At 42.8% G+C, this 27,174-nt stretch overlaps 2 protein-coding genes across 2 annotated transcripts in view; both read left to right on the forward strand.

Annotated features, from left to right (window-relative positions):
• Window positions 1–1,602, forward strand: part of LOC107114477 (histone H2A.Z) — a 2,170-nt gene extending 568 nt beyond the window's left edge. The window contains exons 2-5 of the mRNA XM_015415978.1: window positions 17–94; window positions 368–481; window positions 613–742; window positions 1,039–1,602. Coding sequence (XP_015271464.1) covers window positions 17–94; window positions 368–481; window positions 613–742; window positions 1,039–1,100 — 384 coding nt within the window. The 3' untranslated portion in view covers window positions 1,101–1,602. The remainder of the gene's footprint in view (window positions 1–16; window positions 95–367; window positions 482–612; window positions 743–1,038) is intronic.
• A 2,309-nt stretch (window positions 1,603–3,911) lies between these two features.
• Window positions 3,912–27,174, forward strand: DNAJB14 (DnaJ heat shock protein family (Hsp40) member B14). The gene is made up of 8 exons (XM_015415989.1): window positions 3,912–4,356; window positions 15,673–15,847; window positions 20,482–20,627; window positions 21,737–21,919; window positions 22,716–22,810; window positions 23,926–24,035; window positions 25,860–26,032; window positions 27,042–27,174. The coding sequence occupies exons 1-8, from the start codon at window positions 4,224–4,226 to the stop codon at window positions 27,164–27,166; spliced, it is 1,140 nt and encodes a 379-aa protein (XP_015271475.1). The 5' UTR covers window positions 3,912–4,223; the 3' UTR covers window positions 27,167–27,174.

The following is a 27,174-nucleotide window of genomic DNA, read 5'->3' on the forward strand; positions in this document are numbered from 1 at the left end:
TCCCTTTATGTGTTAGGCTGGGGGAAAAGCCGGGAAGGACTCTGGCAAGACCAAAACTAAGACGGTGTCTCGTTCGCAGAGAGCTGGCTTACAGGTGAGCACGTGGGAGAAGTTCAAGGTGGGCGCCTTTTGTTCAGGCGTTATCACTGTTCTGAGGCTTTGGGGTGGGGAATTGTGGGCGAGGAAATGTTGGTATGGTTCCTGGTTCCACCACCACCCACGTGGGCTACTCATTTCTCTTCTGGTTGTACTCTGAAAATCCCTATTTCTTATTGGCCTTTCCTGTTTCAAGAATGCTTTGGAATGTAGAAGTTTCAATTAAGAGATGCTTGTATTTCTGCTGTAATTCTTTTTTCTACATATGCAGTTCCCTGTTGGTCGTATTCATCGGCATTTAAAGTCAAGGACTACGAGTCATGGACGAGTTGGGGCGACGGCTGCTGTGTATAGTGCTGCTATCCTGGAGTACCTCACAGCTGAGGTAGGAGCCTCTTTGACCTCTGTTCTGTATGCGATGCTGGGGTTGTGGGAAGCTGAAAATGAACAAACAAGTATCCAGAAATAATATGCAGAAGAAATGCTGCCCACCTGATAGCAAAATCTTCATTGCAGGTTCTTGAGTTAGCAGGAAATGCATCCAAAGACTTGAAAGTGAAGCGAATTACTCCCCGTCACTTGCAGCTTGCAATCCGAGGTGATGAAGAACTTGATTCTCTCATCAAGGCAACAATTGCTGGTGGAGGTATGTTCCAACTTGAATAGTACAAAGTCTTATGTAAATATGCAGCAATGTAGTTTTGTTCTAATGCTGTGAAAGGGTTGCCAGTTCCAGGTTGGGGAAACCCTTGGAGATGGAGAGTCCATCCTCCAAAGCATCCATTTCCTCCAGGGAAGCTGATGTCTGTAGGAACTGAGAGATGAGCTATAATTCCAGGGGATCTTCAGGTCCCACCTGGAAGCTGGCATCCATCATATGGACTGTTAATGACTTTTCATCATTTGAACAAATTGATATAATTTTTTTTCTTGTATCCTTAGGTGTAATTCCACATATCCATAAATCTCTCATTGGAAAGAAAGGGCAACAGAAGACTGTTTAAAGGATGCTTGAATTCTTCTTTTCTTTTTCTTTTTTTGGACTCTTGGTGGGTTTCCAGTGGACTGCATCTGTGAAACACAATTTTGCCTTCTGTAACCTTGAAGCTGGAGCTCATTGAGCTTTCTAACAAACCAAAATTCCTCATTTGAAGTCTTAACCTTATTTAAGTGTTACATGGCTTCAGAGAAGCTGTGGTCTGTAGTGGTTCCTGACTGTTTTTAGAAATGTTGGATTTTAATGATTCATGATTTTGTTGCTGATCTGTAATTTTTTTTACGCTTCAAGTTACTTCATTCAAATTTTTTGCAGTTATAAGCTAAGATTTAACTACAAGAGACTTTGGTCACTTAAGAACAGGAGCTGTTGCAAAACTAATAAAAGAATGTGAAGTACAAAGCCTTGTTGCTGATGTTAATCTCTTCTAGTTAAAGTAAAGGATTTTAATAAGCAGAAACTGAAAAGCGGGTTGTGTTGTTTTTTTTTGTAAAGACCTTTCTGCCATTCCAGTGGATAATTCAATAAATGTTATCAGTATGAATGTTGTCTGCTTTGCTTATCAAGATCATTTTTGGCAAACTTTTGACTATTCAACGTTGCAACAGTGTCTTTAAGAAATATGCAGGAAATAAGAAAGTACCTTATTTATCTTCTAACTTTTTTGTACTTTTTTAAATTGCAAGCTCCCTTCAGCAGGGCTCTGAAGAGATAGCATAGAAATATCCTAAATTTTAAAAACACTGGTTATATCATATTCCTTATACCACATATCTCATTTTCCCATTTCCTTTTTGTATCTTGCTGCAAAGAAAATGGCCTGTGGGGAAGAGTGAGCAAGCTGGCCAACTTGAAATGAGAGGGGACAAGGGTGTAGATTGGGTCTAATTAAAGACCCTAGATGGAAATGCTTGCTTCATCCTTTCAGTCTGGCAGAGCAAGGGCATGATACTAATTGGCATTCAAAATTATGTAATGTATGGTTCTTAGTGTGTTTTATAAATAAAATATTAAACTTTCAAAAATGTAGGTGTTCAATTGGCAGATGCTACTGGTGTAAAGGTAAAGGTTCCCTTGCTCGAAAGCCAGTTGAGTCCAACTCTAGGGTTGTGGTGCTCATCTCCGTTTCCAAGCCGAAGAGCCAGTGCTGTCCGTAGACGTTTCTGTGGTCATGTGGCCGGCATGACTAAACACCAAGGTGCACGGAACGCTGTTACCTTCCCACCAAAGTGGTACCTATCTACTTGCAATTTCTTGCTTTTGAACTGCTAGGTTGGCAGGAGCTGGAACTAGAGACGGGAGCTCACTCCGTCATGCGGCATACTCGGGTCTTGAACTGCTGAACTACCAACCTTCCACAGCCTGCAGTTCAGCGTCTTAACCACTTGAGCCACCGCAGCTCATTACTGGTGTACTGGTGCTTTTTAAAATTGTAATCATAGTTAAATTGGGGAAATGCTGAACTAATAACATTTACCGGCATTCCATGTGCTGAAGTCAGTTCATACTTCATGCAACTGTTGTGAGGTATTTTTGGTGGTGGTGGTGGGAAGTGCCATCACAGCTGACTTTATGGCAACCCTGTTGGGCTTTCAAGGCAAGAGACATCAAAATAGGTGGTTTGCTATTGCCTGTCTTCTACCTCACAACCCTGGGATTCCTTGGAGGTCAGGACTGACCCTGCTTAGCTTCTGAGATTTAATGAGATAAGGTTAGCCTGGGCCATCCATGTCAGGGTGAGGTACTTTTAGGGGATTAATTTATAAAGTTATATTTTTTTGCATACCTGAGTCTTCAGACCTTGGAGGGGACAGGGGAGCTGGCCTGGTTCTGCTGCCACTGTTTTTACCAAGTACAGTGATCTCTCCCTATCACTCAAACTGAGATTATAGATCTAATAAAGGTACTTCTGATATCACAATTAATGGTATTCCAGTAGAGGATAACAAAAAAAGAAAGAAAGCCCCTTTTGGGTCTAACTAGGATGCTAAAAAAAGTGTTAAGAATAGAGAGTCAATTTTTGCTCATGTCTTTTGCTGTAGGAAGGACTGAGTACATGGTCTGCTTTCTGTGGTCTTAACTCTGTGTCTCAGGTTTTTCTGTAAAGGCAGATGTATAGAGTATGAGAATTACCAAGGGGGAAAGTAGAGTGAGAACATGTATTTTTAAAAAAACAAAAACCGGAAATCTCTTGGGCTGCTCAGCTTTGTTTCATTCTGGGCTTGAGAACTCTAGGATTATTAATTTTGAAATTGTGCCCTACAGTTTGAGCAGGTGTACTGGCCTCTAAAGTTCAAAGGAGAATGGCCCTGCTGCCTGCAGGACTAGAGACCTATATTGTATAATGTCTAATGACAAAAAAGGCATCCTTATTGAAAATACTCAAGTTGAACAACCATATTGTGGGGGGAAAGTGTTACAAAGGAGAACTTCAGCCTGAAGCATTAATTGTTTCTTTAGTCTTCTGATGTGTTAACTAAAATATCTGAACTTCCCTGCCTTAATTCCGTAATGGATACAGTAGAGGAGAGTAAGCAACTCCCAAGTGAACATACGGTCTAGAGCAGATCTGGACGGGCCGTTTGTATTAAGCTGGTGCGTGAAAGAGCAAAACACTTAAGCCAGGTTCCAGGGCACAACTATAGTAATTATATTTTTAATCTCCTAAGCGGCCTGTTCTGCTTCCAAAGGCTATTTTACAGCACCGGTTCCCACTCATCAAGCGCTGCTTTCAGCCGCGGCTGATGCCGGCGCTTTGCTGGGGAGCCGAGCCGCGCATGCGTAGAGCTTGCCCGACAACCGGTTGCGGTCTGTCCCCGGAAGCGAGAGAGCGGCGACGGCGGCTGAGGGCTTTGCCGGCTCCGCGTTTCCAGTGGCGGCCTCGGTGGGTACTCCGCGTGAAGGTGGGGGGCGGAAGAAGGGGATGATGAGGCGGAGGGCCACCGCCGACGGCCGCGGTCTGAAAGGCATGGCGTGAGCCGGAGGCCGCGAACCGAGCCGCCCAGCCGAGTCAGCCCCTGCCCCGGTGGGTCCCCTCAGAGGCGCCCGTCGGGTTGGCCTCACCGCTCTGGCCCCGTCAGGCCCCTTTTCACTGCGCTGCGGCGGGCGGAGGCGGAGGAAGGAGAAGCCCATGGAAGGGAACCGCGACGAGGCGGAGAAATGCATCGGCATCGCCCGGGAGGCCCTGGAGGCCGGCAACAGGGAGCGGGCGCTGCGCTTCCTCAACAAGGCCCAGAAGCTCTACCCGACCGAGACCGCGAAAGGTGAGAGAGCAGGCTGAAGACGAGCGCCCCTCCCTCGCCGGCATCGCCGCCGCCCTCCCCCGTGTGCAAGGGGGGGGGGAGCCCTGCCTCCCTCCCTCCCTCGATGATCGGCCTCCAGAGGCCCACAGTAATAATAGCCGGAGTGCTGGGGCCAAAACAACCAAGAGCCTGGTGTCACCTTAAGGACGCTCACCTTTTTTATGGTGGGATCTTTATGCGTCTTTTATGGTGGTGCAAGGGGTACTTGGTTGCTTTGACTGCGGCAGGCCTGACAGGGCTGCTTGCTTCTCTGGGAAATGGTTAAAGAGCGGTACGCGTTACGACAGTGAACCTTAGAACAGCTTGCCCTGTAAGGTAGGCCCGTCTCCTTATCCCCGTATGGTAAATAAGGGGCCTGAGGCTGACTGAGAATACCTTGCCTAAGGCCATCTAAGTAAGTTTGTGGCTGAAGTGAAAATTTGAACCAGCCCGCATCACATCTGTCACATTGTCTTACAGTGCAACTCAGTGCAGTTACTCTAGACTGCCCCCACTAAAATCAGTGGGTTTGGGCTAGGAGTGCATAGGATTGCACTGTCAGTATTATGTTCACTTCTGACAGCAATAAGTCTAATACGTAGGTTGTCTGTAAATGTGATAGTACTTCCAACACACTGCTTGTCTTGCTATGGCTTACATCAGCCCTGTAAGCTATGCTGGCGTTACTGTTTCCCTGTGCAGATTCAGGCCAGGGTTGAGTTTTCAGGGCTTAATCCCTTCCTTACAACTGCTCTCACTGTTCCTAATGAAATATTATGTTGCTGCTTAATTGTGGTAGTGCTAATTAGTACCTTTGCAAGGTGATTTATTGTAGATATGGGCTGGACTTTGAGTAGATATCCTGGGACAACTATTTTGTGTCTTTAGTTTTTATTTGAAGCACATAAATGCAGAAAATCTGTAGTCATTGTGGTAAGATGTAAGTTATACTTGTTGAAATTTTAGAAACTGAATTTGGGACACATCTATACAAAACTAGTTTGAGTCTGGTTCAGATGTTATTACTTGTGATGGAATTATGTTTCATCATACATTTATTTAGTAATAAATACTTAATATTTGTATCATACTTTCACATGGATTAGTATTCTAAGATGGGAAATTGAGAGGGCTGAGAGTGGTAGTTTACCTCATGAATTTGACTTTGCAATGAGATTTGAACCAGTGACATCACAGTCTTTACGCTGGGCCAAGGATGGGGCTGAACGTTTTGGTAGAGATTACTAGCTTCCTTCACAAGTCTGCAGTTTGGGTTGAGGAGAGGATTCAGCCAGGCATAGGATTCAACCAAGGAAAGCTGGACTCTGTGACTTTTATAAATTATGTACTTTGGTTAAGTTTGTGTTTATTTATTAATCTAAATCATTTTGCTTCTCTCTGTTATGGAAAGGAACAAAATACATGCTGGAAAAACTGCTCAGTTCCCCAACATATGTTTGCAGCCTAGGACTAGAAACTTTGCTTCTTAAGTGAAAATTTAAGTTCTCAAGATGCCGATTTGACCAATACCAAATTCCATAGTATGAATGTGGAAATATATACAGCTGTAATCTTAGAGCTCTTTCTCCATGCACCATTTTCTGTTTCCCATATTTCAGCTCCCTATCCATTCCTAACTCCCAAATTATTTCCTCTTTTTAGTTTCTGTACTGCTGTCCTTTCCATTTAATTTCATGGTGCTTCTTGAAATACTCTCAGAAGATACTTTTAAAGAAAAGAGTGCTTGCAATCCTAGTTGCACCGTGGAATCAGAACTTAATGTTGTAGAGTACCAGTGCATTATATCCAGATACCTTAGCTCATTATAGATCTAGGTTGGACCAAAGAGTTATCCAAACTAATTCTCTGCTACAGAGCAGGATTGCCCATTTACCAGTCTCCCAGCATCCGTCAGTCAACAACCTAATGTCTCACCCTTTCAGCTCTAAATAACCTCCTTACTTTTTCAGTGCTTGTAAACATCAGTGTCTCTCTTAAGTAGATATCTACTGCTTAGCTTCTGAGATCTGATGAGACTGGGAGCCTTCGTGACCTCCTCAGACAGACGATTCCAAAGGCGGGGGCCACAACAGAGAAGACCATTGTTGCTAGTCTAGCAATCTAGCCTGAACTGTATTAATACACATGCCTTTTAAAATATTGCTCTTTCTTGAGTATTTTGATACTACGTTTGTATGTTCTATTAAAACCATCTGTTACCAGGCTCAATTTAAAGTATTGGCTATCACATACAAAGCCCTTCATGGCCTTGGACCCACATATCTGCGAGACCATCTCTGCCCCTATGATCCACCATTTCAGCTTCACTCGTCTGATTAGAGACTTCTGCTGGTGCCAGCCTGCAAATGGACAAAATCAACAATTGCCTGTAGATGTGTCTTCTCCGTTGTGGCCCCCACCATATGGAATGGTCTGTCTGAGGAGGTCACCAAGGCTGCCAGTCTCCTGGTTTTCTGCAAACTATGCAAAACTGAATTATTCAAGAGGGCTTTCCTACACTAATAATAGGATAGCGGACACAATGATTCACAAACTTACTTAGATAAATTGTTGGGGACTGTGCTCTATACTACTGCGTATAGTTTGCTGTAAATTGGATCCTGTTATGTAATTTTGCTTCATTGAATGTGTCATGCTAACAATTTCCTTTGCTTCTGGTCTGTTTTTATATTTCTGGCTGGTTCTACAACCGAAATCCTATTTCAGTTGTTTATTGAATGTCCAACCCTGCTGCTGATTTTATTAACTCACTCTGTGCCATCCCCCATGAGTCCCAGTGAGAAAGGCGAACTATAACATAAATCCCCAAAGTTCTATGAATGGTGTTATAGCTAGGCTTGCAGATAGGAACTGAGGTAACAAAAAAATTAATAAACCAGATAATAAACTGATGATGTAGGTAAAAGACACAACCAAGGTTTGAGAGAGATACCTCTTCAGAAGAAATCCACAATTGAATATATTGCTCAGCCAAGAATTGTCTTACTCATTAGTTTTTCCAACGAGAGGTAAAGTTTCTTTTTAAATTCTGCCAGACATGTAAGACGTGCCTGGTATCTGGATTAAACTAGTTCACCTTACCTGGATGTGTGGTATTGTTATTTTTAAATTTATTTTAACTACAGCCCACCTTTCCCACTGCATTTTAAGGCAGATTACATGGTGTAAAATAATGCAGTCAAATAGCATGGGCCAGTAAATAATGTGATAGGACTGGGATTACAGAAAATAGAAGCAATGCAAGAATGTAGCCCTCCAGGGATCTGCGGTCTATGCAGGTGCTGTGCTGGTGGGCTAACTTTGCATGAATAGCAGCAGAAGATTAAGTTTATACAAAACCCTGGACACAAGGGGTGTATATTAGTGCTTTTTGGTCACATGACACCATATAGTCATTTAATTGGCCCCTGTAGTTAAACCTGAGAAGAAGCACATTAAGTGATAATTTCTCAGATAAGCAACATGAAAGAGGAGTCCTACAGCCTTTTACAGACTAACCGAACACATTTCAGCATCAACTTCAGTGATTCAGATCTCATTTTTGTGAGCTCTAACTCATGAAAGATTATGCTAGTATATCTTTTCTTATTTCTCAAAGGGCCACAGGCCTATGGTTTGCTTTTTACTTCTGCAGGTTTTTTGTTGTTCAGTCGCACAGTTGAGTCCGACTCTTCGCGACCCCATGGACTAGATCACGCCAGGCCTTCCTGTCTTCCGCCGTCCTCTGAAGTTTGCTCAGACTCATGTTCGTTGCATCTATGACACTGTCTAACCATCTCATCCTTGCCGTCCCCATCTTCTTTGACCTTCAGTCTTTCCCAGAATCAGGGTCTTCTCCAGGGAGTGCTCCCTTCTCATTTGGTGGACAAAGTATTTGAGCTTCAGTTTCATTATCTGGCCTTCCAGGGAACAGTCAGGGTTGATGTCTTTTAGGATTGAGTGATTTGATCTTGCAGTCCAAGGGACTCTCAGTCTTCTCCAGCACCATAGTTCAAAAGAATCTATTCTTCGGTGCTTGGCCTTCCTTATAGTCCAGCTCTCACAGCCATACATGACTACTGGGAATACCATTGCTTTGACCATGCGGACTTTTGTTGGCAGGGTGATGTCTCTACTTTTTATCATGCTCTTTAGGTCTGCCATCGCTTTCCTCCCAAGGAGCAGGCGTCTTTTAATTTCATGGCTGCTGTCACAGTCTGCGGTGATCTGGGATCCCAGGAACGTGAAGTCTGTCACTACTTCCATGACTTCCCCTTCTATTTGCCAAGGAGTGATGGGTCCAGATGCCATGATCTTAGTTTTTTTGATTTTGAGCTTCAAGCCCACTTTTGTGCTATCCTCTTTTACCCTGAGCATGGGGCTCTTTAGGTCCTCTTCACTTTCTGCCATTAGAGTGGTATCGTCTGCATACCTGAGGTTGTTGATCTTTAAATATGACAATAACTATTCATAGCTTGTATTTTTCAAGCTTATCTACCAAGTTATTATAACAATATAACTCTTTTAAACCTCTAACCAAGGTAAGTACAAAATTTAAAATATTGCTATTATTTCTTTGTATCTATTGGGTATAGATGATTTAGGTACCACAGATCTATCAATAACTGCCTCAATAAATTGAAACCATTTTGAAAAAAATTGTGACTGCAAGGTATATGTATTACTTGGTGGTATGGAAGTGATAATTTTTTCCGTAGTATAATATTCCCATGTTTTGATATGCCATTGATGCAACGTTAAATTGTTAGAGCCTTTCCAATTGCTTGCAATGACTGCCTTTGCTGCCATTAGTAACGTAGAAATAAGTTCTCTTCTTATCTTGGGGATGGTTGTGCTTTGCCACTGATCCAATAGAATAATTTCTGGTGTTAAGGGGATGTCTGTTTTCATAACGGATTTGATAGCTTGGATGATTGTAATCCAATATGCTTGTATCTTCTTGCAGGTCCACCAACAGTGATAATAATTAGCTGGTTCTCCACAGGATCTCCGACAAAGAGGTGAGTAATTTTTGTTTATTTGATGCAGTCTTGTTGGCGTGAGGTACCATCTTAAAATTAGCTTAAGTGCTCGAGCCCTTATATTCAATGATCGGTTAGTTAAAAACTGGGCGAGGACCATATTTTGGTCCATATAGCTTCCGATATTGGTATGTCGCAATCTGTGTTGCACGCCGTCTGACAAGTTGTTGATGCTTCAGAGGAAATATTTAATAGTTCTTTCTAGTCCTTCCCATTCTATTGTTTTCTTCTATTACTTTGCACTGTTCATTCAGGAAGGCCTCCTTATCTCTCCTTGCTGTTCTCTGGAAATCTGCGTTCAGTTGGGTAAATCTTTCCTTTTCGCCTTTGCCTTTCGCTTTCCTTCTTTCCTCTGCTATTTGTAAAGCCTCATCAGAAAGCCATTTTGCTTTCTTGCATTTCTTTTTCTTTGGTATGGTGGTGATTGCTGCCTCCTGTACGATGTCACGAACCTCTGTCCATAGTTCTTCAGGCACTCTATCTATCAAATCCAGACCCTTGAATCTATTCTTCACCTCTACTGTATATTCATCAGGGATGCGATCTAGGTCAAACCTGAATGGCCTCGTGGTTTTCCCGATTTTCTTCAGTTTAAGTCTGAATTTTGCAATGAGTAGCTCATGATCTGAACCACAGTCAGCTCCAGGTCTTGTTTTTACTGACTGGATAGAGCTTCTCCATCTTTGACTGCAAATTATATAGTCAATCTGATTTCGGTGTTGCCCATCTGGTGATGTCCATGTGTAGAGTCGCCTCTTAGGTTGTTGGGAAAGGGTGTTCGCTATGACCAGTGTGTTCTCTTGACAAAACTCTGTTAACCTTTGCCCTGCTTCATTTTGCTTTCCAAGGCCAAACATTTCTGTTATTCCGGTTACCTTTTGACTTCCTACTTTAGCATTCCAGTCACCTGATGAGGACATCATTTTTTGGTGTTAGTTCTAGGAGGTGTTGTGGGTCTTCATAGAACCGGTCCACTTCAGCCTCTTCTGCATCAGTGGTTGGGGCATAGACTTGGATTACTGTGATGTTGAATGGTTAAGGAGGCATCCAGGAGCACCCCCAGACTCCTAATCTCCGGCGCTGGCACCAATGGCACCCCATTGAAGGTCAGGAGCGGGATCCCTACCCCTGGACCACCACCACAGCTTAGGCACAGGACCTCCATCTTTGTTCAATTAAATTTCATCTGGCTCAGCCGAAGCCAACCAGCCACAGCTTGTAACGCCTGGTCTAGAACTTCTGGTTTGGAGTCAGATCGGTTGTCCAACCGCAGATAAAGCTGGGTGTCATCCACATACTGATAACAACCCAGTCCATACTGCCAGGCAATCTGGGCAAGAGGGCGCATATAGATGTTAAAAAGTGTTGGGGACCACACCACCCCTTGTGGCACTCCACATTCCAGTGGGTGCCGTCGGGACAGTTGATTCCCCAAGCGCCACTCTTTGTCCCCGGCCCTGGAGAAAGGAAACAAGCCACTGTAAGGCTAGTCCCTGGATTCCAGTATTAGCGAGGCGGTGGATCAGTAGCTGATGGTCAACTGTGTCAAACGCGGCCAACAGGTCTAACAGCAACAGCACTGCCGATCTGCCCTGATGATGCCTTTGGAGGTCATCTCTGCGGGTGACCAGTGCCGTCTCCGTCCCATGACGAGGGTGAAAGCTGGACTGGAAGGGATCTAGGATAGAAGCGTCATCCAGGAAGCTCTGTAACTGAAGTACCACTGCCTTCTCTATTATCTTGCCCAAGTAGGTCAGGTTGGAAACTGGCCAGTAGTTGGCCAATTCGGCCTTGTCCAAAGATTTTTTTTTCGGGAGGGGGCGCACCACTGCCTCCTTAAGTGCCTCCGGGAACTGTTTCTCTAAGAGGGATTTGTTGATAATCTCCTGCATGGCATCCCGCAGCTCCTCATGGGCCACTTTGACTAGCCACGATGGGCACCAATCCAGGCAGCACATGGTAAGGGCGTACAGTTAAGAGCAATCTGTCAACTTCTTCTAGGTTGAGCAGGTCGAAATAACCCAGAATGTGGCCAGAAGACATGCTAGGAGCCTCGAGCTCATTCACTGTATCAACTGTGGCTGGGAGGTCACGGCGGAGCGACAAGACTTTATCCACAAAATAGCTCGCCAAGGCTTCACAGCCAATATCCAATTCCCTGTGATTTAGTCTGCCTTATGGCAGAGCCATGGTACCCTGAATTGTTCTAAACAATTGGGCTGAGCAATGTCATTGATGGCTGTTGAGAGTTGGCAATGCCAGTCCTCTACAAGTTCATCTAACGAGACACCAGGGGGCTTAGGATCCCAAAGAGCCACCTGAAGTCACACTAGGTCCATATGGCTCCGCAGGTGACCCCAAATCAGCTCACCACCCAAACAGGGTCAGAGTGGAATATTTAGCCAGGCCTTCAAGGCAAAGTGGTCTGACCATGGCACTGCCGAAGCAGTGATCCGGTCCACTGTAACTCCTGCCACGAAGACCAGATTGAGTGTGTGCTCAGCCCAGTGAGTGGGGGCCGTTACCGATTGGGAGAGTCCCAGGGCCGCCATGGATGACACTAGGTTTACTGCCTGTGTAGAGGTCACATCCTCAGCATGGACATTGAAATCACCCAGGACTAACAGCCTAGGGTGTTCCAAGGCCCAGCCTGATACAGCCTCTAGCAGGGATGGCAGGCTATTGGCTGGTGCGTTGGGCGGTCGGTACACCAGCAAACTCGCCACACTCTCCTCGGCTTCCCACACCAGGCCGACACACTCGGTGCCTGTGATCCCCGGAGGCGGGAGCGCCCTGAAAGAGTAAGCCTCCCGGATGAATAAAGCCACCACCACCCGCCCCTTAGTCTGCAATTGGTGGAGGACTGAGAATCCAGGCGGGGCTGTTTGGGAGAGAGACCCTTTCTCTCCCTCTCTCACCCAGGTCTCGGTCACACACGCCAGGTCCACATTCTGTTCCAACAGGAAGGCCCAAAGGACTGTGGTCTTATAATTTATAGACCTGGTGTTACACAACGCCAATGTCAGAGAAGGGTCAACCATCCTAGCCCCACTGCTGACTATCTTTGGGATGGGATGTGGGCTGGAAGGAGGCCGAGCTAGATTATTTCTCCGCCCCCTTCCCTCAGCTCTCCGCCCAGTCCCACCGCTATACTTTCCCCTCCCCAGGAGCACTGGTATCATCTGCCCAGCCATCGCCTAAATGGTCCTCACAGACCACAGTTGTTACTCACAGATCAATATGTAGAGAGGGACGGAATAATACGCAGTTCTCCAGTACTGTTTCCCAATTATTCCTAATACTTTAATCTGTCCTACAATACGTTCCTATTTAATCTATCCTAACTGCTCATATTCTACCAATAACACTCTAACAAATTGGTATACAATCCAATCCCTGGCCAGTAACAACAAATAAAGGCCAGTATAATATAAGATTCTATTTCTATTCCCTAATTTGCAAGGTGATTAACCAATTGTTCATTCATCAGTGGGATAGTCTGATTCCAATACTTAATCTTCCAATTGATCAGTTCAGTAGTAGGATAGGTAATCACTGATAAGTTAATTAATTTGAACACTTAAGGGACTAATTTAAATCTCAGTAATTCAAGAGAGAGAGAAAATAGAAATTAGTGCATCAAACTCTCTTAAATTCAATTACATAAGAACATATGAGAAGCCAATGTTGGATCAGGCCAATGGCCCATCTAGTCCAACTTTCTGTCACACAGTGGCCAAAAAATACCAGGTGCCATCAGGAGGTCCAGCAGTGGCGCCAGGACCCCCCCCCCCCCAAGCACCAAGAATACAGTGCATCACTTGCCCCAGCCTGAGAGTTCCTATCTATACCTTGTGGCTAATAGCCACTGATGGACTTTTGCTCCATATGCTTATCTAATTTCCTCTTGAAGCTGTCCATGCTTGTAGCTCCCACCACCTCCTGTGGCAGTGAATTCCATGTGTTAATCCCTCTTTGGGTGAAGAATTATTTTCTTCTCTTTGTGATGGAATCTATTTCAACACATACGCTGTTTTCACTGGGGACAGTTCAATTCTATTGTCGATCTTTATTTTCTTTATAGACTGTCTTTCTCATTGAAACCAAGGTGGATTACACAGTGTAAGTCAATGCAATCGATAGGACGTGATGTCTAATAAGCAGTGCAATTGGTGTAGAAATACGGAAATTTGAAACAAAGCAAAAGGTATTAGACATAATATATTAAACAGTGCAGAAACAGTACTGTATAAGTAGAAGACAGTGCATGGGAGCAGGGTAATACATACCAGCAAATAGATTCTTTAAGCCAATGAAGGTCATCAATTTTTCCCCTCCCCCACTATTTCTTCTTTCCTTATCGTGAAAGCTGCCATAGCCTTTTCATGCTTCTTTTTCTCCTTCCCACCCACCTGCCAACCTGTCTTTTATATGTCTCCCTGTCTTCAGCTTTACCTCCCTGACAGCCTCTGTCCAGGAAAGCTATGTTTCAGTTGTGTAGTGTGGGCTTCTGGGCCTGGGCCAGTTGTGCAGTGGGAAATCTGCAAGGATTTATATGAGGGTCTCATTTTCCCCAGTAATCCGCCTTCCTCATACTATTTCTTCTTTCCTTTCTCCTGGCAGCCCCATATTCTCAACTTTTCCTGCTTCCTTCTCTCCTTTCCTTCTACCGACCAACCTACCTTTTATCTGCCCCCCCATCTTCAACTATATTTATTATTTCATTTATATGCCATCTTTCTCCACAATGAGGACCTAATGTGCTTACATCATTCTCCTCTCTTCCATTTTTTCCCCTCACAACAGTCCTGTCAGGTAAGTTAGGCTGAAAATGTGTGACAGGCCCAAGGTCACCTAGTGAGCTTCCCTAGCAAAGTGGGGGTTCATAGATCATCATGTGAAACACTGTAACAACTGTCCTGGCGAGTCATGCAAGATGCATGGTAGCAAGTCACTCAGTGATGGTCTGGTAGGCCTGTCCCTGACAAGTCCTCATTCAAAGGCCAAACTAGTATTGGAAAATGATCTGCTTGTTCTCCCTGCCTTTTACTGACAGAAACCAAGGCTTGAAGGCTGGTGTGGTTGCATAGCAACAGCCACTGAAGGCATTCATTTCTTAAAGCTATGGGTGATGCTTCTGTTATTAGGGGAAGGTTAGCACTCCAATGTATCTTTTAAAAAAGATTTCAGGGTTTTATTTTGGGGGTTATTTGCTTTTTTTAGGTTCGTAGAAAGCCCTGTATTGCCTGTTCGTTGCTCCAGTCTCTGGATTTAAGTATCCACAGATTTGGTCATTTTGAGAATTAGATATATTTATACTGTATGCAACAGTATAATCCACAGTCCCATTACCCTCCTGAACCATTCCATTATAATATAGTTCTTTATAAAAATGCCCTCCTGAACATTTTTGTTTTATATCGTTTGCACAATGCTAGAAGTGTGGGAGCCTTTCTGGCCTCCTCAGGGAAGTCATTCCACCAGGTAGGAGCAGAAAAAGAGAAGGCACGTGTACAGGCAGTTGTTGATCTTGTCCATTTGCAGAAGGCCCTGCTCAGATGAACACAGCAGGAGTTCAGCAAAATTTCTAAGATACAGATATATCAACAGTTATTCATTATAATCATCTAGATAATGTCTTAGAGGTATTATGGAAAGGCTCTGAACAGTTTTGTTTAAAACAACAGAAGTGAAACTGAGTTTAAATAATAGCATATGTATTGCAGAGATGTTTCTTATTTGTACATTCCCTGTAGTGTGTTTCTATAGTTTGATCACTTAGAAGGATGATAGTACCAGAGACTGGAAATAAGGTCTACTTCAGGCATGACTTTTTTTCTATTTGAAGATAAATGTCAATGTAGGGCAAAAGTGCCTTTGTGAGGAAATTACTGCAAACTGTATAGTTACAGCTTTCATGTGTGATGGTACATGTACTTGCCCTCCTTATAGCCAGGTAGGAAGATTTTTGCAGCTGAAAAGGTTAGAATTTTTCATGTGACTTTTCCATAGCAATACCTATGAATGTAAAACATAAGTCTAGTGTCACCACACAGACAGTCATGATTATAGTATCAGTTTCTGTTTTGTTTTTTATAAACTGGAATAAAAAAGTAAGTTTCTTATAAAATGAAATAATCTGTGTTAAGTCTTTGAATTGCTATTAGGCTTTTATTTTACTGCAACAGACTACCATTGGCTATACCTTTGGAATGATTATCTATGAATATGTAGCTTATGACCTTTTTCTCTGCAGTATTGTTGGAAGCAATTATGAAGAATGGGAGTGCTGCTGGGAGTGGTGCTTACTGTCGAAAGCCAGCAAGTGGCAGTGATCAGAGTAAACCCAATGGCATAAAGGACAGCAGTGGATCCACTGGGGGTGAAACTGGGAAGACTTACACCAAAGATCAAGTGGAAGGCGTACAGAGGTATTGCTTTAAGTAAATTGCTCATTCCTTTGGATAGGACCAATGTTTTATCCTGAAAGTCTAGGTAAGGAGATATAAAGTAGTACCCATTCAAATGTGATTTATGTGCTTTAAGAACAAGGCCTTAGTTCAGATTTTCATGCAGTTCCCTTGAAAGGGTGTTAGGCCAGTCCTTTGAGGTTTATACTGCTGCGACTGAAATTTTCTGGTATGAGAGCTTAGTCTTGTGGATGCCATATTAGACATTTCTTTGAGTTGAATCAATTTCTTTTTGTTTGACAACATCCCTTGGTAATAGCAGTTTTTAAGAATACCTGAAATAGATGGCTAATTTATTTATTTATTTATTTATATTTGAATTTCTACCCCGCCCTACCCCGAAGGCTAAGGGGGGGAGCTCCTATAAACAGAGGCTATGTCATTTGTTGAAGTTTCGAAGTTCTTAAATTTAATAGAATACATAAACGTGTGTGTATATATACCTGGAGGGATCGTTGGTCGGTCAGTCGCTCTCTTCTCTTCTTCTTCTCTCTCTCTCTCTCTCTCTCTCTCTCTCTCTCTCTCTCTCTCTCTTCTCTCTCTCTCTCTCTCTCTCTCTCCAACTGCTGCCACTACCTGGCTTTTGTAGGAATTGCTCATTATCCAGTGTCTGGTTACTATGGGAACAGTTTACTGCCTGGTGCACCACTGAGGGAGTAACTGCTTGCCAACTCACTGCCCCTACCTGTGCTCCTTTTTAAAAGAAGTGTGCCCAGGATGATGGAGGACTAAGGTGGTACAGAGAAGTACAACCAGTATTAAAAGTTATAAAACATTTATTTAAAGGAATATGTCTACATGCATACTTTCAGCACAGCATCAGATTGAGCAACAGATCCAAAGAAAAAGGGTAAAATGTAGTTCATTTGCCCCTTCCTCGGTACATGCCTAGTGGATCTTAGTATAATGCAGACGCCTTTGTTTTAAAGGTTACAGTTGTTCTAAAGGGTTTCCTTTACCTTAAAGCCTCTGATGAGGTGTGTTAGACAGCACGTGGCAATGGCTGCCTCCTACAGACCTCAGGTCAGAGTTCTGTCTGCCTTAGTGGGATCAACACAACACACCCTCTTCCTCACTCTAAGGAGTTTTATCATCCCTGTTTGTCCACCCCTTGGGGGGGGTGTCAAATAAGCCCTTCCTGAAACTTCTAGGAAGAGATGCTTCTAGCATTTTAAGCCTCTGAAACCTCTTTCCAGCTAGATGTCACTTTAATAGCTGGTGGGGGCTTGACCATCCCATTGTCTCTCTCTAGAGCTGTTAGCATTTCCAAAGAGTGGCTGAGATGGGCTCAAAAGCATTTGAATTGACTTCCCCTTTCCTGCCTGTTCTCTGCCAAGAGAGAGAGAGAACTTTTTAAAACTAAAGGTGAAGGCTTTGCTTAGTTCAAATCTCCAAAGAAAAATGCATTTCTCCGCAGTAGACATGGGACTTTTGGGTCTTGTTGACTACAGCTGATACCCTTTTTCTTGTTTTAGTGCCTTGATTGTCAAAGGTAGATAGTTAAGCATAAGTTAGATTGTCATTCTAGAAAGGAAGATAAGTGTGACTGTGGTACATTGTGAAGTAAAATTCCTGTAGTTATTAAGAGGAGCTAAGTTGGGAGAAAAGCAGACATTCCAAAGAGTGGTAGACGTGGTTTTGCTGTAGTCTGAGGCATTTACTTCAGAGAATACTTTCCCTGTGCTTAAAATGTTTCCACTCTGAATAGCTAAACAAGTGTTAAGAAACAAAATAGACTCCACTCTCCCCTTCCATGCACTGCACTTTGTAACCAAAAGCTAGTGTGGTGTAGTGGGTAAGAGTATTAGAGACTACAAGGGGGCGGGACCCGCGATACGGGGGGGGGGGTTGGGCCTCACTGCTCTTCCCCCCCCAGCTCCGAAGCGAGGCCCGAGCAGCTTGCCGCTCGGGCCTCGCTGCTCTCTCCCCCCCCCCAAGCGGCGGCGGCGAGGGAGTTCGCAGAGCGTCCCCTGCGCATGCGCAGGGGATGCTCTGTCACTTCTGGGGGGATTTAAGTATCCCCCAGATATTTTTTTCAGGTTTTTAGATTTTTGTGCACACCTGGGGACTGCCCCAAGTATGCACAGAAATCTCCCTCCCCCCCAGGTGCCCCCGATGCGCGGATTTAGGTATCCGCACGCAGGGGGCGCCATTCGCTATTAGATATATAGATCTGGAAGACCCAAGTTCAAATCCCTACTCGTGCTGTGGAAGCTCGCTGGGTGACATTGGGCCAGTCATAATTTCTCAGCCTAACCTACCTCACAGAGTTGTTGTGAGGATAAAATGGACAAGAAAAGAATGATGTAAGCTGCTTTGGGTCCTCACTGGGGAGAAAGGGGGGGTATAAATGAATTTAATTTACCGGTAATTAATCCTTATAAAACAGATGCTGGGAATAGGGATGATCAGCCATAGAGGTTGAGGGCTGCAGTTAGGCATGCCAAGTCGCGGCGGGGGATTGTAGGTCTTCACAGGATCCCTGCCGCGATTTCACGAGACTTGGGACGCCTAGCTGCAGTGAAGAGGGCAATATTGCGGGGACGATGACATACGTTGCACCACCGTCGCCAGGATGTGACGCTACACGTCGCTCTGGCAACGGGGCTGTTTGGAGTCTCGTTGCCAGAGTGACGCGTAGCATCACATCCTGGCGACGGCGGTGCAACGTGTGTCATCGTCCCCGCGGCAGGGATCCTGTGAAGACATGCGGATCCCCTGCCGCGATTTCACGAGACTTGGGACGCCTAGCTGCAGTGAAGAGGGCAATATTGCCCCCTTCCTCTTCTTCCATCACTGGAATGTGGGCAGGTACAGCTAAGAGGAAATTGTGAACTTGAGTGGTCTCAAAATAATCAGATCAACTATGTTGATCACAATACACTCTAACACTGTGTGCTAGGGAGAAATAAACAAGCGCCTTATTCTTATGGGGTTTTTTTTGTTTGTTTTAATAGCCTATACACGAGAGATAGTACTCACCAGCAAGCGATCATACTGCTTCAACAGAGTGTTCCTCAGTGACAGTTTGACTCAGTTGGGACCAGTGCAAGATGCAATAATTCTCTACTGATTGCATAAGTCCTAAGTGATCATGCAGAAGCTGTGAGAGAGTCTGAACAGAAGGTTGCTCATTTGGTTAAGCAGAGGGGCCAGGGAGAAGCATGTCAGCAGATGCGAAAATTCAAGAGTGGTCTCAGTAGTATCTACAGCTGCATCTAATCTAATTAAAGAGAAATATGTAGGCTTCCTTAATTTTGCATAGCTGTTGCTGTGAGGGAGAATAAGCCACACCATTTTCCTGCATTACAGTTCTGCTGGTTTTGATGTTTTGTTTTGAAACCAGTTGACTTTTGTGAGGAATATGTAATTTTTAAAATTATGTTTACTCTTAACACACTCTTTTTGAGAGAGGACAATAAAGTGAGCCTGGGGCAGAAATGCACCTAATCTTTTGAAGAGGAAAAGGTTCCTTGGGGCTGCTTTTTTGTCTTTTTACTATGAAATATTTGGACTCATTTCATGAGAGATTACAAATTTGTGGATCCAAATGGATTAATCTTACTAGCCTGACACATTAGCTAATATTTTTTCCCAGTTAGTAATTCAGCATAATAAGCTTTATTTTTCATTTATGATTTTCATTTAAAAAACCTGTTTACCTAAGTGGTCTGCATCTGTTAGGCACTGATTGCTTGCAGTTATTTTTTGTGCAGGAAAGCTCTGATGATTTTTCCACTGTAGTAGGTAATGTATTTATGAACGGTACACCTCAATGATCTTTTGTTTTATTAATCAACAAAATGTTTGCCCAATTATGTGGCCATGAGATAAGGAATGCTGTCTGAAATTGCAGAACTCTCCATGAATTAAAAGGAAAGGATGGTCACTGGCAGTCTTCAAGTAGCAGCTGCATGAACACTTGTCAGCAATGTTTTAGGATGATCCTGCATTGACCAGGGAGTGGGACTAGATGGCCTATATGGCCCCTTTCGACTCTATGATTTTATGTTTGGAGGAAGACTTAAGAGCTTGTGATCTGCCATGATTTTTGAGCTCCATGGTTGAGAAGTACAATTGTGCCCTCTGTCCCTGGAGCTTTTCCTTGGAAGTCTCTAGTGTCTAAAACCATCTTTTTCTTGATTGTTACATCATTGACCTGGTGTTACTTTTACTGCTGTGAAAGTAACAGTGATAGTGGCTTTGATTCTATAAATTTTGAAGTACGTTCATTGTAATGGAATGTAGAAGAAAACTCATTAATCAACATGCATACACAATTAAATATGTGTTTGAAATTGTCAGTTATTGCAAAAGCAGATAAGAGTAGTTCCTTCCCTTATCATTGCTATTCAAATCCAGCCTGCTCTTTAAGTAAATGGTATTTTATTGTCACTCTTTCGTATATTAGTAATGAAGGTTTTGTTAAGAGGTCTGCTGAAATGAAGAGATGTTTAATACAGTTGGCAAAATATGCATGAAGACTGAAGTCTGTTACTCAGACAAAGTGTAAGAAACCCTGTTTTGTACGTTTGAAAATGATAACAAACTGTCATTAATGTAATTAACCTAAATTTCCTTACTCTCTCTTGCAGTATAAAGAAATGTAAAAATTACTATGAAGTCCTTGGAGTGTCCAAAGATGCTGGTGAAGAAGACTTAAAGAAAGCTTATCGAAAGCTTGCTCTGAAGTTTCATCCTGACAAAAACCATGCTCCAGGAGCAACAGAAGCTTTTAAAAGTAACATTTTATAGTTCTCTTATAGGGGAGAAAATGTTTGCTGCCCAACTCATTGTGTTGATACTCATCATTACTGTAACGCCGGATTGAATTCAGGACTACTCCCATGAGAGGAAGAACACTTTGAGATTCATCTATAAATATGAATCTTAAAGCAATTTGAAGTGTCTGAACAAAAGAAACCATACCTGCAATCTTAACAAAGCCTTATTAGTGCCCTTGTACAGAGGGATTAATAATTCCCATTCCTGTGAGGACTGTGGACAGCAGTCCAAACAACCATGCGTAACAGTGCCAAATGCAAAGGGAAGGTCTGAAATTCTGTGTTTTGAATAGCAGCACTCTTCCTCCCCCACATGCCACAATTCCTGCCTGAGGGGCAATGTCTGAGGGGAATTACAAAAGCAGTTTGAGATATGGCAGATCTGATATCACTGGCACACACTTTTTAGGGGGGAAAATAACTCAGGTATCATTGTGTTGTGATAACCTGTTTGCCTTGTTATAGTTTTCATTTCCAGCTGTGTAAAAGGGAAGGGATGGAGGCTAACAAATACTTCCTTTCAAGCAATGTAGCATGCAGGGCTACTCGCTTCCATTCCTTGATACAATGGTTGATGTCCTCTTAGATGCATGGCTCAGTGCAGGTTACACAGCCCCAGATGTGTGTCTTTATATTTGCTGCTACCATATATTTAGGAGCTGCGGTGGCTCAAGTGGTTAAGACGCTGAACTGCAGGCTGTGGAAGGTCAGTAGTTCAGCAGTTCAAGACCTGGGTGCCGCATGACGGAGTGACCTCCCATCTCTAGTTCCAGCTCCTGCCAACCTAGCAGTTCGAAAGCAAGAAATTGCAAGTAGATAAATAGGTACCACTTCGGTGGGAAGGTAACAGCGTTCCGTGCGCCTTGGTGTTTAGTCATGCTGGCCACATGACCACGGAAACGTCTTCGGACAGTGCTGGCTCTTCGGCTTTGAAACGGAGATGAGCACCGCAACTCTAGAGTCGGATTCGACTGGCTTTCGAGCAAGGGAAACTTTACCTTTACCTTTTTACCATATATTTATCTCAAAGTGATTATTATTTTTTCCCCTCCACCCTGCATTTCAGAGATTGGAAATGCATATGCTGTGTTGAGCAATCCAGAAAAGCGAAAACAGTATGACCTCACAGGTAGTGAAGAGCCGTGCAGTCATCCCAGCAATGGAAGATTTAATTTCCACAGGGGTTGTGAAGCAGACATTACTCCAGAGGACCTATTCAACATGTTCTTTGGAGGGGCATTTCCAACAGGTATTTATCCTATGAAGCAACTAACCCTTATCTTTTGTACCAGTGTCCCCTTATTCCCTTTTTATCATCCTACCATTCACTTCTCAGTTTTCTTCCTCCACCCGTTTTAATATTAAAGAGCTCATTTTGGAATCCATGCTGCTTCTGTGTTCTGTATAGGACTTAGTTTAAAACACCATATAAATATTGTAATAGTAACTCTGTGTTACTACAAAAAATAGTATTTTGCTATCTGCAAGGTGTTTATCAGTTGCCAGCAGAATTCCATTGTATCATTTAAGGATGCTGTATATATTGTTTAGAATGAGGTTGCCAACTGGCCTGGAGAAAAACATCCTGTTCTTTAAGTAGAGATGTAAAGTGTGGAAATGTGCAGTTGAAACAGTTCATGGCATGGAGGTAAATAACATCACCTGGTAAGTAACATCCCATTAAGCCTCTATTAAAGAGACAGGGCATTTTCCTTTAGGCCTGTTGGCAACCATATCTGGGATTTTATTTTTCCTATTCCAGACCTGAAGAACAGAGTTGTAAAGCTTGACAGTTTATCTCCATCCACATGGAGTAAAACATTTTGCCTGAATGATTGATATATAGCTAACACGTGGAAAAGGCCAAGTGTTTTTCATCTACATTTTTTGTATGTTTTGTTTTTGAAAGGTCAAGATATGCTTTGTAGAACATATTGTATGTTTTATGGTCTCAAACTGAGCATTAAGATTCCTCTTCCATCTTTTCAATGTATTTTTTCACATGCCTTTGGAATACTCTTTCACTTATCCTCCGTTTTCTTTAGGTAGCGTGCATTCATTTTCTAATGGGCGGTCTGGCTACAGTCATCAGAATCAGCATCATCATAGCGGACATGAGAGAGAGGAGGAGAGGGGTGATGTATGTTTATCCTTGGCAAAACTTTACTTGGGCATGTATTTTCTGGCAGGGACTAGTATTCCTTGGAGTAAAACTGAACAATCAACACATCTTTCAGTTGGGTTGCTCCTGTCAATGCCTGTTTACTAAAATGAGTAAAAAAAACAGTAGCCATGATATTCAGTGGTCAAAAGGGGACCCTCCTTTGTCAATGGAAAAACAGGTGAATCCAACCCTAGGTTCTGGGCCGCACGTGGAACTCATGCACTTGGCTATTTATGGGGCACAGAGTTTATAAAGATTGGTATTTGGATTCAGTTCCAAGGTCTGAAATGGAAGATTGGATTAAACTAGTTCTGAAAAACCAGTTTAGCTTTTCTAAGTTGTAAGTTTCAAAGTATTTTGTCATGCAAAAGTGAAGATTAGATTCTTTATTATAGAAATGCTTCATGCTTTTTAATCATTACTGTAAAGTTGGAGGCTGCTGATTTTCTTGTTTTCAGGCAGTTACAAATGACTAGTAAAATGTTCTGATTTTGAGATTTCTTGCCATGACAAAAAAATTGGATACATTTTGGCCTGCCAGAATGACCTTGTTGGATTGAACTAGTTAAATAGGCATTGCTGTGTTCAAAAATAACAGCAATATTAATTTTTTTCACAAAGAGCACAGAGCAATGAGAGAATCAGAGTGGTATGCTGTTGAGAGTGTTGGATTAGGATCCAAAAGACTTGAGTTCAAATCCCTGCTTCATGAAATTCTTTGGGTGATCCTGAACTAGATGCACAGTCAGCCTAATCTGTCTCACATGGTTCTTATGAGGATGAAGTGGGGAAAGGAGAAAGACATATGTTGTCCTGAGCTTCTTGGAGGAAGGGCAGATAAACTTGTTACTAAATAGATAGAATGGGTTTAAACTGTAAGTACCATGAAAGAGCAGAACATAAATGGATTACCCGAGGAGGTTTCAGAATCTTTTTCTTGGAAGATTTCAAGAAGAGGCTGGATGGGAGTCTGTTACAGAGCTTGTTTAGGTTCAGAATCTTTCTTGCCTCAGGACAGCAGGGGATAGCTATATGCCTTCCAACCAAAAGAACTCTGGGATTTCATGTCTGGTTGATGTTTCATTCTCCAGGGTGGCTTCTCTATGTTCATCCAGCTGATGCCAATTGTTGTGTTGATTCTCGTCTCTTTGTTGAGCCAGTTGATGGTGTCTAACCCTCCTTATTCCTTATACCCAAGATCGTAAGTACATCTAGTTACATATGTATAATGAACTCTGACATTTTTAAAAACACCTCTGTCCTTTCTGCATTTTCAGTCTTGCATATTGCGTAGGGGCTTCCTCTTGCTTGCATTGTCAGACTTTGAATAATTTTCCCTGTTGAGCATATTCTCAACATGAAAAAAACCCAAAGGAAGAAATCCTCTTGTATTGTATTGAGTATAGTATCTGTTAACCTTAAAGTGCTGTAAGACTATCACTGCTGAAGTTCAGTTCTGTTGAATTATAGATTTTGGGACTGCCAATATTATGGAACAGTGATAGTCTTACAGCACTTGACGTCAGTGCTGGTAAGATTTACTGTTCCCTAATTTCTGTCCTTCAGGCATACCTCAGTTTCTTTGCAGAAGAATTCTTAATTACTATGACTCATAGAATGCCTGTAAAATGCAGAATTTAAAAAGGGCTTAAAAAGCTGACAACCTTTTACTTCTACTTTATTTTGTATTTATTTTGGCCTAGTGTATTTTTTATCTATTGAGATAACTGTCTCAGGGCAGTGTACAAAATAGAGAGAAAATAAACATAAAAACAATAACAGAAGTGACTGTCACCAACATTAAAATAATAAAAAGCAGCATGTAAATATAACAAGAGAAAAGTATGTAATTTTAATTTAGCAGTGATGAGACCTGAACACTGTAAACAAGGAAGTGAAACCAGCCACGCATAATTTTTTTTTAATACCCCAAAGATTAGAGTCTTATTTAAAAGGGATTCTAAGTTTAATTTTTGGAAATGGAGATGTGGGGAGAAAACAATTGGTTGTGGACAGCAGTGGTTTCCCATCTGGCTGGCACTCCTGTTTCTCCTGCCTCCCTCCTCCATGAGGCAGTGGCATGTTTTTAAGCAGTCCCATCGTCATCTCAATGGATATAGGTTTTTTGCTACACTATAGTACAGATTTAAATACGATTTTATTGTGTGTGTGTGTGTGTATCTTTTTATACTGATGTGCAGCGCTCTGAGCCCTGCTCCACAGGGAAGGGTGGTTTTTCAAATCTAAATAAATAAATAAATAAATATTTCAGCTTTTTGTTCACAATACAAAATGATTTGTTGGATTAAAGGGCTTTCTAACTAAGGGTTACTGTGCTGTACTGTAGTATTGTAGTGTTCTGGTTGCATGACTCTGAACTGTCTTCGGGCAGAAAATAACTTCAGACTGCCTTCAAGGCTATGCAGAAGTGATAAATAGGCTTTATGGCCATGATCAGACAGTCATTATCATCACAGCTTTGGGGGGAAGATTAAGGCAGCAAATAAAGTATTGACTGTCATCTACCTCCAAGTATCTGTTATTGCCAAGAACAGAGCTAGAGTCATTTTTTCCCCTTTAGATCTCCAGGATATTGAAGGTCTAATTAGCAGTAGCAATTCAAACTACTCTGATACCCATTTCATTGATTTAAGGGAAACCCAAGTCATGTGGGAAGCCAGTCATATGGAAGATTTTTTTTTTACTGGAAGCCAGTGATCGAATCCACAAGAAAACAGCTGATAGGATTTGTTTTGTTTCTTCAAGAGGACTTTTGCTTTCTAAGTAAACAGGTTTTCACAAGGATATCTTTGCTGTTTTTGCCAAAAGAAACTGGCTCAGCACATTTTGAATTACTCCCCTTCCCCTTACTGATGGTTGCAAAAGAGAGAAATGTTGATTTTTCTTGTATGTACATAGATAAAGCTCCTAATGAGAACTACGCTGCACCAAGTTTGTTTTTCTTGACTGACTGCAGCATTGGGATAATCCCAAGGGCTGACAAAGCACCTGTGTCTCCTTGTAGGAGTTTGGGCCAGACCATTCAGATGCAGACAGAGAACTTGGGTGTTGCTTATTATGTCAACAAGGACTTTAAAAATGAATACAAAGGAACATCACTACAAAAGGTGGAAAAGAGCGTGGAAGAGGACTACGTATCCAATATTCGAAATAACTGCTGGAAAGAGAGGCAGCAAAGTAAGTTAAATTGATGAATGATGTTGAGAGTTTTTGCAGATATAAATGCTTCATTAGATTACTGAATTACTAAAGTGAAAAGATTCTGGGATTGTTGTTCTCACTGTGTGCTTGCTTTTTAATGTAATTTTTTACATATTGGGGTGATTCCACTGGAAGAGTTCATAAAAAATGCTGGCAGAGTGCCTGTTTCCCTGCCTTCCCCAGGCAGCCTGCTGTTTCTCCTGAAACTTCCCTATGAGAATCAGGGACAGCCTCACAAGCTACAGAAGAGGGGAGCTATTAGCAATGGGGGAGGGGAATCAGGTAAAAACTTCTCTTCTTCCACTGATACAACACACAAACTAAAGAGGTGGTTTTATCTGATGTCCCCTCCCCCTGACTGTTGCAGTCCCCCTTCCCTCCATCCTGTGGCATGTTTTTCTTGCAAGCCTCCACCAGTCCTCAGAGTGGAGTCTTGGGACACATGGCCGGCTGTTTGTGGAAGATAGGAAAGATCCGCTCCATCAAGGCCTTCCATGAACTCTCCTGGCAGATCCAGCCCATTTTTTCAGCACCAGGGAATCTGTTATTCTTTCAACCTTGCAACTCCCTCTCCCGTCAGGCTGTGGAAAGCTTACGAAGGCTTGTGTTTTGCAAAATGCTTTGAATGCTTGCAATGCACACTAGAAATGTTGTTGCTTGTTTATGAAAAAAAAGCGGTGAAAGCTGCATGGCATCTCTGGGATGGTGGAGATGTGTATATCTAAATGTGTGTGTGTATGTGTGAGTGTGGGTGAGTGGCAAGGCACCCTGGAAGCAGTGTGCTTGGTGAAAAGGAACTTGAGGTGGCAAAGCTTATACGCTGCGTAATCACAATTCTGAATTGTCACCACTCACTGTTGCAGGTGGAGATCCAGTGGGGAAAATCAAGCAGAAGCATTGCAGTTTAGTACTAGCATTCCATGAAAGCATTAGGCTACCACTCTTAGTTACTGTCAGTCTCTAACGCTTATTTTTGTTTTTAAAGAAACAGATTTATTATATGCAGCAAAAGTGTACCAAGATGAACGCCTTCGGAGGAAAGCAGAAGCCATTTCCATGGACAACTGCAAAGAGCTGGAACGATTGACCAGTATCTATCGAGGAGGATGAGCTAGATT

Source organism: Gekko japonicus, unplaced genomic scaffold (assembly GCF_001447785.1).
Source record: "Gekko japonicus isolate JY-2015 unplaced genomic scaffold, Gekko_japonicus_V1.1 scaffold68, whole genome shotgun sequence".
In the NCBI taxonomy this organism is placed as follows: domain Eukaryota; kingdom Metazoa; phylum Chordata; class Lepidosauria; order Squamata; family Gekkonidae; genus Gekko; species Gekko japonicus.

Bases quoted from the DNA above. Each gene is read 5' to 3' on its own strand.
- DNAJB14 (XM_015415989.1), top strand. From the start codon at position 4,224: ATGGAAGGGAACCGCGACGAGGCGGAGAAATGCATCGGCATCGCCCGG. The intron at 20,628-21,736 runs GTAACATTTTAT...CCTGCATTTCAG, and splicing joins AGCAACAGAAGCTTTTAAAA to AGATTGGAAATGCATATGCT. The intron at 22,811-23,925 runs GTATGTTTATCC...TTCATTCTCCAG, and splicing joins GAGAGGAGGAGAGGGGTGAT to GGTGGCTTCTCTATGTTCAT.